Source organism: Schistocerca serialis, chromosome 6 (assembly GCF_023864345.2).
Source record: "Schistocerca serialis cubense isolate TAMUIC-IGC-003099 chromosome 6, iqSchSeri2.2, whole genome shotgun sequence".
Taxonomy (NCBI): domain Eukaryota; kingdom Metazoa; phylum Arthropoda; class Insecta; order Orthoptera; family Acrididae; genus Schistocerca; species Schistocerca serialis.
This window is the reverse complement of record NC_064643.1, coordinates 131130612-131150883: the sequence shown is the minus strand read 5'-3', so window position 1 is coordinate 131150883 and position 20272 is coordinate 131130612. Positions and strand designations below refer to the sequence as shown.

Here is a 20272-nt window from a genome sequence, read left to right as displayed (position 1 = left end):
ATACACGCTTCCAATGTGCGTTCACCGCGATGTCGCCAAACACGGATGCGACCATCATGGTGCTGTAAACAGAGCCTGGATTCATCCGCAAAGATGACGTTTTGCCATTCGTGCACCCAGGTTCGTCTTTGAGTACACCATCGCAGGCGCTCCTGTCTGTGATGCAGCGTCAAGGGTAACCGCAGCCATGTTCTTCGAGCTGATAGTCTGTGCTGCTGCAAACGTCGTCGAACTGTTCGTGCAGATGGTTGTTGTCTTGCAAACGTCCCCATCTGTTGACTCAGGGATCGAGACGTGGCTGCACGATCCGTTACAGCCATGCGGATAGGATGCCTGTCATCTCGACTGCTAGTGATACGAGGCCGTTGGGATCCAGCACGGCGTTCCGTATTACCCTCCTGAACCCACCGATTCCATATTCTGCTAACAGTCATTGGATCTCGACCAACGGAATGTCGCGATACGATAAACCGCAATCGCGAATGGCTACAATCCGACCTTTATAAAAGTCGGAAACGTGATGGTACGCGTTTCTCCTCCTTACACGAGGCATCACAACAACGTTTCGCCAGGCAACGCCGGTCAACAGCTGTTTGTGTATGAGAAATCGCTTGGAAACTTTCCTCACGTCAGCACGTTGTAGGTGTCGCCACCGGCCCCGACCTTGTGCTAATGATCTGAAAAGCTAATCATCTGCGTATCACAGCGTCTTCTTCCTGCCGGTTAAATTTCACGTCTGTAGCACGTCATCTTCGTGGTGCAGCAATTTTAATGGCCAGTAGTGTACATATCGGGCGCCAGGTGTGTACCCGCAAACCACCGTCCGGCAATTTGCGGGAATTACATGGCCTGCGAGTAGACCTTTGGTGCCACGTACTTCCGAAAAACCTATCAGGGACTAGTAGAATCCATACCAAGCGAAATCGCTGCTGTATTATGCCCGAAAAGTGGGCCAGAACGACATTAAACAGGCGGTGATAATGTTTTGGCTCATTAGTATACATCGTAGATGAAAGGCTCATAAACTGGTTCGACATCAGTAGTGTCCTCGGAAGGCATTTGAACCAATTCTCCAGGATTTCAGTGACAGTGTGGTCTTCCAAGTTTTTTTATCAAACCGAAGACAGTGTCTGGAATGTCTCTTTCCTCTTCACGGACTTTTACGTGTTGAAGACAGTAATCCAGTTCGGTATGAAGTCTCGAACACTGTGGTTGTGTCAGTTCTCATTGTGCATGATGGGAACACAGATACAAAATGTCCACGTACAGGCCAGCCGGAGTGGCCGTGCGGTTCTAGGCGCTGCAGTCTGGAGCCGAGCGACCGCTACGGTCGCAGGTTCGAATCCTGCCTCGGGCATGGATGTGTGTGATGTCTTTAGGTTAGTTAGGTTTAATTAGTTCTAAGTTCTAGGCGACTGATGACCTCAGAAGTTAAGTCGCATAGTGCTCAGAGCCATTTGAACTATTTTTGTCCACGTACAGTTCACTATGTCACTCACACATTAATATAGAGTCGGAATATACTTTTCTTACATTTGCTGCCGCACGGACGGATTACCCGCAACTGACGTTCTGTTACGAACCAGTTAGAATGGCTGGTTAAAATGTTCGTCACTGGCATCTAATGGGTCGGTTAGGCCTACGTACAAGCCATGAGTTAGACGCCACGAGACACTTTGCAAATGTACCTTGTGAGGCAAATTGTAACGCCTGACACGTCTCATGAATTACTCTGAGCTACCAATGATCAGAAATCCCGCCAAAGACCATTAGCATTGTGAACGGGGTTCCAGCGTTTGTAGTATTCTGGAAAAGTTACAAAACTGACATGTCTTTTTGTATAATATTTCATGTAGTGTCAGCATGTCAGTCTTCACAGGTTTTGTTCTTTTTTGGTGAACTGTTTGACAACTGGTATGAAATGCTTGTGAATGGGTTATCGGAATTTTATGATATCAAATGGAAGAGGCATCGGTTGTATTCCTCTGACATCATGTTTTGCTATGTTGTTTGATACGTTTTTGGTACTCTTTGTCGAAAGACGTTTATCGATTATATATTGCGACAGCGCGGATTTTCACACATCACTTTCCGCCTTAGGTTAACGAACTGACTGTCAAACCACGACCAACGATATAATTTGTAAGCAATTACGAACAGCAGCACATTGTGTGAATTTGCTGCCATGTTCATTCGTGTGACACCTTGATTTGCGTAAGAAAATAACTTTTTCGTTTAAGGTGAAATACGACACCTTCATTCAATGCACCAAAGTGTTAGACGCGTTATTGGGCTAAGAACCAGTAGGTTAAAAATCATGGGTGAACTTTGAAAATCGAAAACGGTTTAGTTGTGAAAGAGTGGTTTTCTGCAGTGGAGTGATGGTTCCAAGCACGGTAGACGACTAGGGTTCAGTACGCGACGCCACGAGAGAGAGAGAGAGAGAGAGAGAGAGAGAGAGAGAGAGAAATATATATTTTCCTTCAGATAAGATTCCGTTAGCCACAACATATGTTGAAAAAGATTATGCAGCTGATGTAAATTGTTAGCGAAGGCCGCTTTAGAGCCAAAGCTGAAACAAATGGCAGGACTTTTGGATCGGCACGTCTGCAAAATGCATGCCTTTCAACATTTACTCGAGGGGTGATTACAAAAACAACTGTACTGGCACCAATTGCAGGAACGGTTGTGAGTAACTTTGGCCGCATCTAGCCGACTGTGACAACATGGACCGCCTCGTGAGGAGGACTCCGTCTTCCAGTGCTGGCTAACGCTGGTTGCCACTTAAGTCCGCTAACTGGGGCCGAAACTAGTAGGCTGGCTTTGTCCTGTAGCAGACTCTACTTTCTAGTCCTGAAATTATCCGGCCGCTTATAAGTTGACAAGTCACGTACTACTAGTACGACTGAACTCTGTCTCCTTGGCTCTGAATGCGCAGCATGTAAACTGGATTAGGGACTGTTGTGATGAATTTGTTTTCACTTCAAATGGCTCTGAGCACTATGCGACTTAACTTCTGAGGTCATCAGTCGTCTAGAACTCAGAACTAATTAAACCGAACTAACCTAAGGACAACACACACATCCATGCCCGAGGCAGGATTCGAACCTGTGACCGTAGCGGTCGCTCGGCTCCAGACTGTAGCGCCTAGAACCGCACGGCCACTTCGGCCGGCTGTTTTCACTTCCGGACGCTATGTAACAAGTTTCTGGAGGACGAAAACCTGCGTTGTAAAAAGCAATTTCGATTCAGCAAAAAAGAGATGTTGCGATAGTCGCTTTCTCTGTTCGTCCACGAGACCCTCAGCGCCGTAGGCCCGCCGTTTACCTTTATTTCCGGATGGCATTCGACACAGGCCCATATTGAGTGCGTAGGTGAACGAAGTGGCAAAGACACTTCAACACTCATGATATCTGCGCTGAGGTCGACGTGCTACTTTCTTAAGAAGATGCAGGCAGGGGTAGATTTGCACGCAGTAAGTCGAAGCGAAGACGGCGTCCCCTGGTGACACTGTGTACGGTCGGTAAAGACACAGTTACTACAAAACTATTTTAGTGAGTCAAATACGAGCTTACCAAGTGTCGGACCATTATGTTGAGATTCAGGACTTACTTTCAAATATAACTCAACACGTATTCTTAATGCAACAAAATCTACATATGTAAACGTAATTTCGGGAGCTTCCGGAGGAGTTTTTTAGAGTTGTTACTGTTTAATTTCTTTTAAGCAGGACTCTCGTATAGTGGATAATGTGGTGTCACCGCCAGACTATGGTAGCCTTTAAGTCGGCCGCGGTCCGGTAGTACACATCGGACCCGCGTGTCGCCACTATCAGTGATTGCAGACCGAGCGCCGCCACACGGCAGGTCTAGAGAGACGTCCTAGCACTCGCCCCAGTTGTACAGCCGACTTTGCTAGCGATGGTTCACTGACAAATTACGCTCTCATTTGCCGAGACGATAGTTAGCATAGCCTTCAGCTACGTCATTTGCTACGACCTAGCAAGGCGCCATTAACAATTGCTATTTATCTTGTGATGCATGTACCGTCAGACCGATGTTCACCAATTATGGATTAAAGTTAAATATTCCAGAAGCTACGTACTATTTTTGCTACTATAAAGACCTTGTCATTTTCCAGACCTCACGCCAGCCTGCGTGAGCTTAAACGCGTGTCTTTCGGCCTCCCGTCCTAGTGGATTGGCTGTCTTGCCAGTCCACAAAAGATAACGCTGGGGGTTTCGTGAAGCTATTCACGGATGATGCGTTCTCTATAGGAAGGCTGCAATGACGAAAAACTGTGGCGAAATGTAGGAAGACCTACAGGGGATCGGCGATCGCTGCAGTGGCTGGTAGTTGACCCTGATCGTTAACAAACAGGCGAAGAGATTCACTTCTGTTCGATTACATTATCGGCGACAAATCACTGGCAACAGTAGCTGCGGTAAAATATTAACTATCCGAAGCGACCTAACATGGAATGATGACTTAAAAAAACAGTAGGCAAAGCAGACACCAGACAGAGATGCATTGGAAGAATCCCAAGGAAATGCAATTCATCCGTGAAAGAAACAGCTAACAAAATGCTTGTTCAATCAGAACGAGTACTGTTCGTCATTCTGGAGTCCGTACAAAGTAGCATTAATAGAAGAGATAGACAAGATCAAATGAAGAGCGGCACGTTTCGTCACAGAAACAGTTAAACGCTAGGAGCGCTATGGAGATGCCCAACAACTTACAGACGCTGCAAAAGAGGCGTAGTTTATCACGCAAAGGTTTACTGTTAAAATTACAGCCGGCCGCGGTGGTCTAGCGGTTCTGGCGCTGCAGTCCGGAACCGCGGGACTGCTACGGTCGCAGGTTCGAATCCTGCCTCGGGCATGGGTGTGTGTGATGTCCTTAGGTTAGTTAGGTTTAAGTAGTTCTAAGTTCTAGGGGACTTATGACCTAAGATGTTGAGTCCCATAGTGCTCAGAGCCATTTGAACCATTTTTTTTTGTTAAAATTACAGAGCGTGCATTACAAGAAGAGACGAATAACATGTTACTTCCTCCCAAATACGACTCACGATGACGTCAGTGAGAAAACCGGAGAGCCGGCCGCGGTGGTCTAGCGGTTCTAGGCGCTCACTTCGGAACCGCGCGACTGCTACGGTCGCAGGTTCGAATCCTGCCTCGGACAAGGATGTGTGTGATGTCCTTAGGTTGGTTAGGTTTAAGTAGTTCTAAGTTCTAGGGGACTGATGACCACAGATGTTAAGTCCCATAGTGCTCAGAGCCATTTGAACCATTTTTTAGAAAACCGGAGAAATTAAATCCCATACGCAGCTTAATTGACAGTGAACCTTGCAACGTATCATTCGTGAATGGAAAAGGGTAGGCGACAAAAGATAATGGTGCCGTAAGTACCCACACGTCGTAAGTTGGCTTGCGGAGTATAGATGTAGATGTAGATGCGTACAGTACCGAACCCATGCGCTGCTGTCCGCTCGACTCTTTCAATATGGCGCTGTATTGTTTTTGTTTTCTTCATGCTATCTTCCCTTTTCATTAACTACACTGACAGAAAAAGAGTCGCCAAACCGAGGAGTTGTGCGACGTAAACGAAACTTGGCAGGCCCGTTTCTACATCTGAGAGATGATGTCTATTCCAGTCGCATAAGAGCCTCGCCAGTAGCGTCACCGTGAGGATGCAAGTCAGGTTTTGCTTTAAATGCACGCTGCAACGGTCGTGAGAGTTATCATTGAACGTGGTGAGCTGACGTTAGTCAAGAATGTCTTTAAAAAGAGAAAGATGCCATTATTAACACCTCACAGAGTTTGAACGAAAGCGCTCCTGGTGTCATACGAAGTCGGACCCCCCCCACCATAATTCCAGGTGTAGGTCCCGTGGTCACGTGTGTCTAGCACGATGAATGGTTGGCTTCCGTCCATCAGCGGGCCTTATTCTAACCGTCACTGAGGTAGAACCAGCTTTCACTAGAAAACGAGCTGGATGTTCTTCTGGGGTATTGCAGAAAAACTTGGCAGGAATGTAGCCACTGTACATGATTATCTGCCTCGTGATGACTGGGTGTTGTGTGATGTCCTTAGGTTAGTTAGGTTTAAGTAGTTCTGAGTTCTAGGGGACTGATGACCATAGATGTTAAGTCCCATAGTGCTCGGAGCCATTTGAATTTTTTGTACATGATTCCTGGCAGCGGTGGGAACGAGAATGTGCGGTCTCAAGAAGACTGCACTACGTACAGCCATGTGCCGTTACCGAGAGGGAGAACATCATGTTCAGCGTACATCTCTGGTGCATCGTACTGCATCTGCTGCAGCAATTTGAGCGGCAGTTGGCACTACAGTGACACAACGAACTGTCAGAAACTGGTTACTTCCAAGGACAACTCCGAGCGACACGCCCTGTTTCGTGAATTCTACTCATCCAAAATCACTGCCATTTGCGACTTCAGTCGTGTCAACTGAAAGCTCATTCGAATGCAGGGTGGTGTGTTGTGTTTTCTGATGGAAGCTGGTTCTATCTCGCTGACAGCGTATTGGTTAGAATAAGGCCTGTTGATAGACTGAAGCCAAGCTTTCTTCGTGCTAGACACACGTGACCACGTGACCAACACCTGGAATTATGGTGGGGGGGGGGGGTGCGTTTTCGTATGACACCAGCTGCCCTCTCGTGGTTATCCCACGCACCTTGACTGCAAATTTGTACGTCAGTCTGGTGATTCGACCAGTTGTGCTGCCATTTCTGGTTGGTATTTTCCAACAGGATAACGCTCGCTCATGTACCAACATGCTCTACAGAGTTTCGACATATTGCCTTAGCCCGCTCGATCGAGCACAAATGGGTCGTCATCGGACAACTCCAGCGTCATGCAACAAGCATTGAACTCCATCCCACAAGCTGATATCTGGCACCTGTAAACACATGCCTGTTGCGTTCCGTTCAACATTATGGCGGTTACACCGCTTATTAATGTAGCAGCATTTCACATTTTCGATGGCTTATCTCTCACTTACGTTAACCTGTGATCTTGCAACGTTAATCACTTACGTCCGTTACATAGACAAATACATCCCGAAATTTCTTTATTCTGCATTAAATGTTATTAGTGTTGCAATTTTTTTCCTTCAGTGTGTTTAGTGTTATTCAATTGAAATTTTCAGTCCTGTTTTAGCATTTTATATGTATTCTGCAGTCTACAGTGCAGCTTCTTTTACTGCTATGTATGAACAGCCGATCTGAGGTTATCCTAAAACATGAACATTCAAAGATTTATTTTCTGTTGTATGTGATACAGATGTCTAGTTACTCTGTTGATCCATCGATGCTGGTGGGCACTGGGTCTGTGCGGCCGTATGTCATAAATGTTTTTATGGAGTGTAAGACCTCAGGAGGTGTGTTTGCATGGGTGTGTTGCAGGGGTTGCCTGGGCGTGGTGCTGGCTGTGTCCGCGGCTGCCAGCGCCGCCCTGGAGATACGGCGCCGACGCGGGAAGACGGCGGCCGCACCAGCCGAAGGGCCGGCACCAGGTGAGACAGCGCGCATGAAGATGTTCCATTGGTGATCGAAACGTTTCACTGCCAGGAAAGCTGCTCCGTACATGCACCTACATATAACCGAGCGAGGTGGCGCAGTGGTTAGCACACTGGACTCGCATTCGGGAGGACGACGGTTCAATCCCGGCTCCAGCCATCCTGATTTAGGTTTTCCGTGATTTCCCTAAATCGTTTCAGGCAAATGCCGGTATGGTTCCTTTGAAAGGGCACGGCCGATTTCCTTCCCAATCCTTCCGTAACCCGAGCTTGCGCTCCGTCTCTAATGATCTCGTTGTCGACGGGACGTTAAACACTAACCACCACCACCACCTACATATAGCGGATCACCATATAAACGACATGCCGGTTGTTGCTAGGCTAAAACGTCCAAAATATATCCAGAACCAGTGCACAATAGCTGATCAAACGTATCTGGACACCTATTAGTAGGTATCAATATGGGGTGTGTCCATCTTCGCCTTTATGATGGCTTGAGCTCTGCTGAGAATACTTTCAATGAGGTTGAAACGTCCCCTTAGATAATTATGTATTACTGTGCTGGTAACCCTCTTACATTATTTTCAAACAGCTGAGCAAAACTGAACGTACTCAGACATTTCTCTCTTCACTTGTTCTGATCATCACTAAACTGACACAATATTTTTAGCGCAACTGAATCTGACTTTCAATAATCCCTACAAAAGAATGGCCCTGAATAACAGTAACCTACACCTTTCATGAATCACTTACCTCACAAAAATCTTCGTTACTCGAACTACTGCAATACAGCGAGTGCCAATACTGCCAGCTAAATAAAATATTCTAACTACTGAAGGCACTAACTACTGATAGGCATAGTTAGCAAATGAAAGATTTTGATAGAGAAAAAACAATATATTTAACTTAATAATGTTCAAAAGTCATCATATATATATATACATATATCAATTCATGACATCCATCTTTACAAATTTCCTTTTTCTGACGGACACACGTCCAGATCGTGCTCACATAGTAATCTCTCAAAATGGCATCTCTCTCTCCACATCCACCACTGCTGGCAGCTCGCCTCCAACTGGGCAACGCTACGCGCTGTTCACATCCAACTACCCCAACAATAGCGAATATTCCTACAATGAGTCCAACCAGCCACAGACTGCACGCAGCACAGTCAGTGATTTTCATACAGAGCGCTACGTGGCGTTACCAACATAAAAACCTTAACAGCCTACTTACAAGGTGTCTGAACATCTGTGGAGGAATGGCAGCACATTCTTCCTCAAGAGCCGAAACCAAAGAAGATGGTGACGTTGTACCCTCGAGTCTGGCGCGAAGCCGAGTTTCTAACTCATGCCAGAGATATTCCATTGGGTTCAGATTGGAACTCTGGTAGACAGTCCACTGCAGGAATTTTATTGTCCACAAACAACAACGTCACATATGCCACTTTATGACAGGGTGCATTGTCATGTTGGTGCAAATAATCATAGTCACCAAACAGGTCCCCTACGGAACGTGGTACACAGTCCCGTAGAAAATGTTCATATTCCTCTGTATGAAGCGTTTTCTTACGCGCAGTAAGGGTACCACACCCTAAAAACGATGAAGACCCGACACAGTAAACTATTGCTGGCTCTATACATAACGGCAGGTAACGTTCCGGGCATTCTCCAGTCGTTCCATCGACTTGTCACCATTCCAGATAAGTCGTTCCATGTCATCTACTGTCCAGTGGCAGCGCTCTTTACACCAGCTCAAGTCTGGAGCGAAGCCGAGGTTCTAACTCATGCCAGATTGGAACTACGGTAGGGCAGCCCATTGATTACAGAAATGTGCAGCTTATGAGGAGCCTCTAGACCATAGTACCTCCTTTTTTTAACTCCAAACAGGAACAGTCATTGTGCTAGCTGGACTGCTGGTAGCAATTTGGGACCCACAAGTGATTCCTTCCGCTGATTTCAGGTGGTTTTTCACAGACACATCCCGCAATACTCGACCATTCCTGTCCGTCAGTATAGTGCCATGGCCGCTAGATGCGGGGTCGCTGGGCAAGCGTGGGGAGAGCGGCAGTGGTGGGGGGTCGCTCAAGGCATGTAGGGGAAAGTGCCGATCCAAACTGAAACCTATGCTCACACTTTTTGTAAATATAAAGTGGGGTTCCTCCATGACCACACTTGCATGATGACCGTTCAAAAGATCTACTGTCACCTCTGCTTTCGATAGTATCTAAAAAGAATTCCGCCGAAAATGCGGCGATTAATTTTCGCCTGGTTTGATAAGCATTTGTAACTTTCAGAGAAGCGCCATGGGTGCCGAATTTTTAGTAAAACCTACACATTTCTCTGGTTGCCATGTAAATATTTACTTCTTTTGCCAAAATACAGCGGAGTTTACAGTGTCTCACCTCACTAACATATTCTGCAGAAACAGCTACCAAAGAATTCTGAAAAATTGGTTTATTAAGTTGATTAAGTGAGGAACAGAGAAAAAGTAAAGCCAGTAGTTTATGAAAAAGCACATCTTCAGTACAAAAAAAAGTAATGTCTTCGCATATGTTGTTCCAAAATCCATAGCTTTCGTCGTTTCACCAGTTGTCGATGGCTCTTAAAAATTACATTCTTTCGCCAGAAAAGTCTTTAGTAATTGGAATAAGACGGTAGACAATGAAGTTTTATGTTATAACCATATGGTAAAATACTCTCCTCTTTGCGTGCTATCATATGCCGAAATCTCATTTCGATACCTGAAAACGTGTATGAAATGTGTGAAATGTTATGGACATTTTTCTCTGGCTTTATCGCTGACGCGGTGCGATAGCAAATGAATGTGCTACCTCAGATCAATTTTCTCGACATTGGTTCAAATGGCTCTGAGCACTATGGGACTTAACATCTGAGGTCATCAGTCCCCTAGAACTTAGAACTACTTAAACCTAACTAACCTAAGGACATCACACACATCCATGCCCGAGGCAGGATTCGAACCTGCGACCGTAGCGGTCGCGCGGTTCCAGACTGTAGCGCCTAGAACCACTTGGCCACTCCGGCCGGCTTTCTCGACTTTGGTAACAGACAGATACATCTACTTAAATCTAAAGAAAAATTCAGTATGTTAGTTAAATTTGATACACGACAACCTATTATGTAATATGCACCAAAGGCAAAATCATTGCAACCTCTATTTTTCATTGCACACTTATCCGAATTTCGCGAAGTGTCGTACTTTCACTTAAATATCACAATAACTATGACCGTTAACTAAATGAACCTGACATACAAAACTGTAAGTAAAGCAAAAATGATTTTTTTTTACCGAATAGTTCCGGTAAAGTTGTTTGAGAAAGACTGCAGGGTGCGTGCCTGGATTCTGTCATCGCTCGCCGGCCGAAAAGTGGAAAGCACTTTCCGGCCTCCCCTTCCAAACAAACGAATAAACTCGTCGAGCGCTTTGAACGAGAACTGGTCAGTGCGCGTCGCCCACCGTGCCCTGCGTGAGCTGTGCGTGAGGCATGCCTGGTCTGGCTTTACGTGTGACTGTTGTTTCGCGTTTTCACATCACAGTCACGTCAGCAACAGTCGAATTGGGTAGCTTTACAAGAGAAGAAATGTCTGGATGTATTTGTTGCACAGGTGACATCCAGTAATTAGTCCACTTTCTGAGTCGCTGCGCTTACCTGACCGACCCAGTCTGCTGTAACTGCTTCTGGCCAACAACATAATGCTCCTCGCCTTCTTCTGTTCTGACGGATTCGGCCCTCGCGACATTTAATGGTCAATACCGCATTACATACGAGGGGCGTTTTAAAAGTCCGTGCAAAAATAAAAGCTACTTACGTGTTTGGTGTAAACCTTTTTTAATTTTCGACATAGTCTTCTTTTAGACTTATACACTTCGTCCAACGTTGTTCTAATTTGTTGATCCCTTCCGAATAATAGAAATTGTCCAAGTCTACAAAATAGCTATTAGTTGCTGCAATCATCACCTCATTTGAACAAAATCTTTGTCCCGTCAGCTATTTCTTCAAATTGGGGAACAAACAGTAGTCCGAGGGAGAATAGGGGGGATGTGAAACAAGTTGGAATCCTATTTGCATTAATTTTGTGGCCACAACTGCTGAGGTGTGTGCTGGTGCATTGCAGTGATGGAGAAGGACTTTTTAGCGGTACAATCGCCATCGTTTTTCTTACAGCTTGGTTTTCAAACGGTCCAATAACGGTGAATAATATGCACCTGTAATGGTTTTACCCTTTTTCAGACAGTCGATGAGGATTATCCTTTGCGAATCCCAAAAGACAGTCGCCATAACCTTTCCGGCCGAAGGAATGGTCTTCGCCTATTTTGGTGTGGATTCTCCCTTGGTAACCCATTGTTTAGACTGTTGTTTGGTCTTAGGAGTATAGTAATGTATCCATGTTTCATACACAGTGACGAAACGACGCTTTAAGTCCTGCGGATTCTTCCTGAACAGCTGCAAACCATTCTTGCAACAGTTCACGCGATTCCGTTTTTGGTCAAGCGTGAGCTATCGTGGAACCCATTTTGCGGTTAGCTTTCTCATGTCCAAATGTTTGCGCAAATTATTATGTACCTATTCATTGGAGATGCCTGAAGCATTAGCAATCTCACGCACTTTAACCCTCCTGTCATCCATCACCAATTTATGAATTTTATCAATGATTTCTGGAGTAGTTACCTCCACAGGATGTCCACAACGTTCAGCATCACTTGTGCCCATATGGTCACTACGAAAATTTTGAAACCACTTAAACTGTTCTAATCGAAGGTGCAGTGTCACCGTAATGTTTATCAAGCTTCTCTTTAGTCTCCTGAGGCGTTTTGCCTTTCATAAAGTAATGTTTAATCACCACACGAAATTCTTTTTCGTCCATTTTTTGACAATCACTCGACTTCCTTGATTCACGCGAATGCCAAACACAAAGAAATAGACCAATATGGCTGAAACTTGGTCTGCGTTCTTTCAAAAGATGCTACTAACTAAACATGACCTCGATACACGCCGGTGGTGCCATCTCTCGGACTTTGCACGGACTTTTCAAACGCCCCTCGTACTTTTTATCACGTATTGTATACTCGACAAAACTATGAATTTTCTGACATATGCCGGCCAGAGTGGCCGAGCGGTTCTGGGCGCTAGAGTCTGGAACCGCGCGGCCGCTACGGTCGCAGGTTCGAATCCTGCCTCGGGCATGGATGTGTGTGATGTCCTTAGATTTAAGTAGTTCTAAGTCTAGGGGACTGATGACCTCAGAAGTTAAGTCCCATAGTGCTCAGAGCCATTTGATTTGATTTTTTCTGACATATGCAAGTAATTTTTAACACCTACAGCTGTCTAATTGCGATACGGACACTGTTTTCTTTAACATACGAATAATACATATTTTTTCTGTGGCATTAGAAACAGCCATCGATTAGGAACATAACATATGTGGAAGTTTATGGAATAGCAACAAGATAACAGTCCCATAAAACACTCTCCCACTTTAGATGAGGTTCCACGAACGTCTACCCCCCTGTACCCGTAACTGTGTTATGAAGATCCACACATGTCATGTCGTTTGAGTCCTCTTATAAGGATCTTTCAAAGTACGTACATACCCAGCCATTACAGACCCTGCAGACCACGAACAGCTTCCACAAAGACTTGACATTGATTGATAGGGCTTTCGGATGACCTCCTGAAGCATATCCTGCCAAACTCTGTCCAAGTGGTGCGTTAGTCGTCAAAATCCGGACCTGGTTGGAGGACCCGACCCATAATGCTCCAAACGTTCTCAATTGGGAAGAGATACAGCGACCTTGCTGGCCAAGGTAGGGTTTGACGTGCACGAAGACAATCAGTAGAAACTCTCGCTGGGTGAGGGTGGGCATTATCATGTAAGCGCAGGGTGACTTTCCGTGCAGGGCGACGAAACGGAGCGTTGAATACAGTAGAGTAACCACTGTGCTGTAAGGGTCCTGCAGATGACAACCAAAGTGGTCCTGCTTCGCTACGGTCGCAGGTTCGAATCCTGCCTCGGGCATAGATGTGTGTGATGTCCTTAGGTTAGTTAGGTTTAAGTTCTAGGGGATTGATGACCTCAGCTGTTAAGTCCCATAGTGCTCAGAGCCACTTGAACCATCTGAAGCTATGAAAGCAGATGCCACTTCAGACTATTGCTGACCGCAGTCAGGTTGGTATTCCACCGCTGTTCAGGGCGTCTCTAGATACGTCGTCGGCCTCGAATGTTATTGACTGGAGTAGAATTGTCTTCAGTGATTGTCTTCGAACTGAGCCCAATGACCAGCAAAGACGTGTCTGGGCAGTGGTGGGAATCTAACGGAACTGTCGCCCGCCATACGGACCGACGACTAACGTGCTAATTGGACAGAAAATGCCACGATATGCCTTAGGACATCCAACAGTTCTATTTACCATTACCAAGCCGAGTAACTGCTTGCATAGGGACCACAGATGGACAAACACTTTAATGACTTCCCCTGTTTGTGATGCTCTTCCTCTTGAATAAATCATACAATTTTCCTGAAACTGTAATCATGTGTTTGTCTGTACATGGGCATCACATCTACAGATTTCCGTCTTTCTCGAATAACTCCTTCATGTGCATCATTTTATGTTGTGTATTATGTAGTGCTGAGGGAATTAGATTAGGAAATGAGACACTTAAAGTAGTAAAGGAGTTTTGCTATTTTGGGAGCAAAATAACTGATGCTGGTTGAAGTAGAGAGGATATAAAATGTAGACTGGCAATGGCAAGGAAAGCGTTTCTGAAGAAGAAAAAATTGTTAGCATCGAGTATAGATTTAAGTGTCAGGAAGTCGTTTCTGAAAGTATTTGTATGGAGTGTAGCCATGTACGGAAGTGAAACAGGGACGATAAATATTTTGGACAAGAAGAGAATAGAAGCTTTCGAAATGTGGTGCTACAGAAGAATGCTGAAGATTAGATGGGTAGATCACATTACTAATGAGGACGTATTGAATAGAATTGGGGAGAAGAGGAGTTTCTGGCACAACTTGACACGAAGAAGAGACCGATTGGTAGGACATGTTCTGAGGCATCAGGGGATCACAAATTTAGCATTGGAGGGCAGCGTGGAGGGTAAAAATCGTAGAGGGAGACCAAGAGATGAATACACTAAGCAGATTCAGAAAGATGTAGGCTGCAGTAAGTACTGGGAGATGAAGAAGAAATGGTTCAAATGGCTCTGAGTAACTTCTGAGGTCATCAGTCCCCTAGAACGTAGAACTACTTAAACCTAACTAACCTAAGGACATCACACACATCCATGCCCGAGGCATGATTCGAACCTGCGACCGTAGCGGTCTCGCGGTTCCAGACTTTAACCGCACGGCCACTCCGGCCGGCAGATGAAGAAGCTTGCACAGGATAGAGCAGCATGGAGAGCTGCATCAAACCAGTCTCTGGACTGAAGACCACAACAACAACATTATGTAGTGTATTACTAGTGTTCTCTTTTCTCGTTTAGTTACGCTCCAGGTTTCTGAACTGTTCAAGAGTGCGGTGCGTAACACTGTGTTATAGATTCTGCTCTTGACCTTTAACAGGTGTCGTCAAGAGCTCGAACATAATTGGAACAAATGGGTCCTTGTGACCCACCTTTTTAATTTTTTTACTTTGGCCGGTATGGCAGGCAACAGTCGGAATGGTATCCTATCAGTGTCTGGATGTGTCTCCAGACGTCTTCGACGTGGAATTCATATATTTGAAAGAATTTTATTTAAAAGTTGGTTACATTTTATTAGAACAGATATATTAAATTGTGAAAGACGAAAAAGATAAATTTCCATAAAATTTAAAATAGATAACATGTATATTGAGCCTTTTCACATGTTTCCCTTCGTATTCAAAAGTAAATTAGATAATAATAATAGTAATAAAATACCATTTTGTATAAAATATCATAATTTGCATATGAGATGGCAACAACAAGAGAAATTTTTTTCCCTATTCTACATAATTTTTCAAATGGTTTATAGACACTTACTACAAACAGAATTTTTACATTTATACAATATCGTCAAATTTTCGTCTATTTTTAATGGGCAAATATAACACATTTTCCTTTCAGATTTTTCGGCAGGTAGCTGGTCCTCAGTTCTGTGATTCTGAGGTTCCAGTGGACAGTCCTCTCGAAGGAAATTTTTGATTAGGATTCTTAGTGATAATGGAATTCTGGTGTGACGAAAACGCCACTGAGGATGTAGCAGTACAAGTCTCCCTAATAAATCTCTCATGAAAGTCGTTCTTTAAACATCCGTATTTTTGTGTCGTCTCATTGCCACTGTGGAGCCTTGTACCATGGGAAGCAAGAGAAAGGAAGTTGTTTGGTGGCCAAAATCCTTTTTGTACAACACAACTGCACACATGTATTAACAGGGTTCTTTGTTAACAAGAACAAGAAACTACATATCTTTAAGGTAGCCCATGTGTTGTGGTACACGTTCTTCTGCAATAGTCCACATTAGCCTCTCTGCTGGTGAAGTACCAATCCCTGTATGAACACTACACTCTTACAGCCAGTGACGTGAACTGACAGACGCCAACTAGAGTAGTAACTGAGCTGACTGTGAATGCCACTTTGACTGTGGCAGGGTGACTGACTGACTAGGCCCTCCGGTCCACAGCAGCGATCTACGAGGTGCATTCAAGTTCTAAGGCCTCTGATTTTTTTTCTCCAGACTGGAAAGAGATAGAAGCATGCGCTTTGTTTTAAAATGAGGCTGCGTTCATTGTCAATACGTCGCATAGATGGCAGCAGCGTACAGCAGATGGAATTTTACCGCCAGCGGCGAGAATGAGAACTGTTTTAAATACTTAAAATGGCGACGTTTTCCTTACTTGAACAGCGTGCAATCATTCGTTTTCTGAATTTGCGTGGCGTGAAACCAATCGAAATTCATCGACAGTTGAAGGAGACATGTGGTGATGGAGTTATGGATGTGTCGAAAGTGCGTTCGTGGGTGTGACAGTTTAATGAAGGCAGAACATCATGTGACAAGAATCCGAAACAACCTCGGGCTCGCACAAGCTGGTCTGACGACATGATCGAGAAAGTGGAGAGAATTGTTTTGGGGGATCGCTGAATGACTGTTGAACAGATCGCCTCCAGAGTTGGTATTTCTGTGGGTTCTGTGCACACAATCCTGCATGACGACCTGAAAATGCGAAAAGTGTCATCCAGGTGGGTGCCACGAATGCTGACGGACGACCACATGGCTGCCCGTGTGGCATGTTGCCAAGCAATGTTGACGCGCAACGACAGCATGAATGGGACTTTCTTTTCGTCGGTTGTGACAATGGATGAGACGTGGATGCCATTATTCAATCCAGAAACAAAGCGCCAGTCAGCTCAATGGAAGCACACTGATTCACCGCCACCAAAAAAATTTCGGGTAACTGCCAGTGCTGAAAAAATGATGGCGTCCATGTTCTGGGACAGCGAGAGCGTAATCCTTACCCATTGCGTTCCAAAGGGCACTACGGTAACAGGTGCATCCTGCGAAAATGTTTTGAAGAACAAATTCCTTCCTGCACTGCAACAAAAACGTCCGGGAAGGGCTGCGCGTGTGCTGTTTCACCAAGACAACGCACGCGCACATCTAGCTAACGTTACGCAACAGTTTCTTCTTGATAACAACTTTGAAGTGATTCCTCATGCTCCCTACTCACCTGACCTGGCTCCTAGTGACTTTTGGCTTTTTCCAACAATGAAAGACACTCTCCGTGGCCGCACATTCACCAGCCGTGATGCTATTGCCTCAGCGATTTTCCAGTGGTCAAAACAGACTCCTAAAGAAGCCTTCGCCACTGCCATGGAATGATGGCGTCAGCGTTGTGAAAAATGTGTACGTCTGCAGGGCGATTACGTCGAGAAGTAACGCCAGTTTCATCGATTTCGAGTGAGTAGTTAATTAGAAAAAAATCAGAGGCATTAGAACTTGAATGCACCTCGTAAATACTGGCAGTCGAGAGGGCGCTGCAGCGCGTTGCTTGCAAGTCTGTCTTTGGCCTCTCTCCTGATGGCCATGCTTGATTCAGCGCCTATTATCGATCTCCTTGCAACCTCTTTGCCAACCACTGTGCTTTGTCAGCTTACACCAGCACACATGTGATCTTCCTTACTTTGAAAGAGTGTAAATAAATCCACTAGGGCCATATCCAACATGTCATAAAATATAGCCATTGAACGCCTAAGACTGCGGTGACTTGTGCGGTAGTTCGCGCATTTCTTATCTAAAGGATCCACCCCTTCTTTTGTCAGGTTATAGAACGAAGCTAATTCTGGTTTATTTGTATCAGGATCAACTTATGAACGAAATGCATGGATGGCAACATTATCACTGCTCTGCTCTTCTTAGGAACTTACGACAACATCATTTGTATAGCAAAAAGCTGCTGACCCTTCTGGTCGACTGCACTTAGCAAGAAAATCTGATGGCTTGTTCTTCCTAAGAGTACTAACATGTTTTTCCTTTTCCAGTTCTGTCACAAGCTTCTTTGAACAAAACCACTTATCTCCAATTATATTATGATTAGACTCATAAATAGGCTGGGCTAGTGTCAGGCCCGATTGTGTTGGCTGTTTTAACTTCTGTACACTTTTTAATCCTTCCCTATCAGATCGTTTTCTCGAATGTATGTATGCATTGCAACAATAGCTATTCCTGGCATCTGTCGTAATTGATATTTTAATCCCGTATTTGTTACGCTTTCTCGGAATGTATCTGCGGAGTTTGCAATGACTTCTGAAGGCTATAAGCATTTCATCGACGTACATGTGTTGTCCAGCTGTAAAATTTTTTCCGAAAACTACGTATTAATTTTCCGAATATACCTGAAATTGCTGCTGCCGGATCAACACTTTTTCTTTCTTCTCTAGCAGAGAACATGAGAGCAAGAACAAGAAAGTTTGATATAACACTACGAGATATGTCCCGGCCAGTGGCAAATATTCAAAGGCATCTTCATGTCTGGGTTTGAACACTCCACTATGTACTAGTATAACAGGAGACTAAGACACGTTTAAAACTCCACTCCATCGAGATTCTGGGTATCACTTTTATCTTGATCCTCATATTTCTCTCTAGTTATAGAAATTTTTTCATTAGTTCTCCTCACAATTACATTTTGGATACCTTCGCAGAAGAGACTGAAAATATATCCCAGAAGAAGGTGACTGCATTATTTTCAGAAGTCCCCAGAATCCTGGTAATTTTGTAAGAAACTTGAAAGCGCGAGTTCTTACTGCTTTGTTTCCTTCTATCATTGACCATAGTAACCTCTCTCACTATTGAACTCCACATCCGACTCATCCAATTTACTTCGTTCTGTTTCTGTATCAGAAATTTTCACATCTAATCAGGAAGTCGTTACTATTTTGGTATTGTGTATGTGCTGGTCACAGTCTGAATCGTCTTTAGTTTCAGTTGCAAATCCACTTTCACAAGCATCAATATCCCTTGCTAGCATCTTTCTTCAAATGTTAGCTACTGAGTCGGCAAAACGAGGGTTAGTTGCAGACATTTTCTCAGTGTTCTCCGAACTGGCAATTGTAACCTGAAATAATATGTTAGAATATACACTTATGTTATTTAAAAAATAGTCTTAAATAAGTCATCAGAAAATTATGTTATTAGCAATCCGTATTGATTAAGAATATGCCGGCCGAGGTGGCCGAGGTTCTAGGCGCTACAGTCTGGCACCGCGAGACCGCTACGGTCGCAGGTTCGAATCCTGCCTCGGGCATGGATGTGTGTGATGTCCTTAGGCTAGTTAGGTTTAAGTAGTTATAAGTTCTAGGGGACTGATGACCTCAGCAGTTAAGTCCCATAGTGCTCAGAGCCATTTGATTAGGAATATGAAAACAGAAAACTTACTTAATTGGAACACCTGAGTCGTCCGATACCTTTCCACAAACTGACAGTGATGTAACAATCTGCAACAATAAACAATGTACTAGTCTTAACAGTCAACAAAGTTTTGAAGCAACTGATAAACACATGGCGCTATATAGTAGCACAGGTAATGAATATACGATTTACTCGATAATCTGATCGTCGGATCCTCTTGACTCGGATTGCTCCAGTCAAGGATTAGTGTTCGCTGATATTGATTCCGAGATGAGCGTCTCCCTGAGGGAACACATGCGTTTCATTCACAGCGCTATTCTTTCCCTAATATTCATTCATATATTGTTGTCTCTGGTAAACCAAGATCCCAAGTATTTGAACTGGTGGAACTCTCTTGAACCTCATGCCATCTATCTGAAGAAATTCTTCCTGCCCTTATCATCTTCCTAATTGCTTGAACTCCATTTTGTCTTCTGTCTTGAGTCACCCAACCTTCAGTGTATAGTTGTGCATTTTCTGGTACAGCTATTTCAACTCATAGTTTGATTCACTTCGAGGCACTATATCATCTGCATATGTGAGACAACTGAAATTAGCAGCCGCATGTTCTCCAGCCCAATACTGTTACCTCTAACATGACATTGAACGGAACACATGAGAAAGCATTCTCTTATCTGAGATCTGTCTCAATTTCGACGTTTCTGATGTGAGCCTTCGGAAACGCACTGTTGCCCTTAGTCCATTCATACAAGTTTCACCATTATCACTAGCTTTCAGGAGTTCTGAAGTGACGTAGTTCGTTGTGTGGACTTTTCTTGTGGTTGCACGCTGAAAATCGACGAA

General features: G+C 44.4%; 1 protein-coding gene across 1 annotated transcript in view; it reads left to right on the top strand.

The window, feature by feature from the left end:
• Window positions 1-20272, top strand: part of LOC126484689 (O-acyltransferase like protein-like) — a 199715-nt gene that overhangs the window by 46629 nt on the left and 132814 nt on the right. Inside the window, exon 4 of the mRNA XM_050108284.1 lies at window positions 7422-7531. Coding sequence (XP_049964241.1) covers window positions 7422-7531 — 110 coding nt within the window. The remainder of the gene's footprint in view (window positions 1-7421; window positions 7532-20272) is intronic.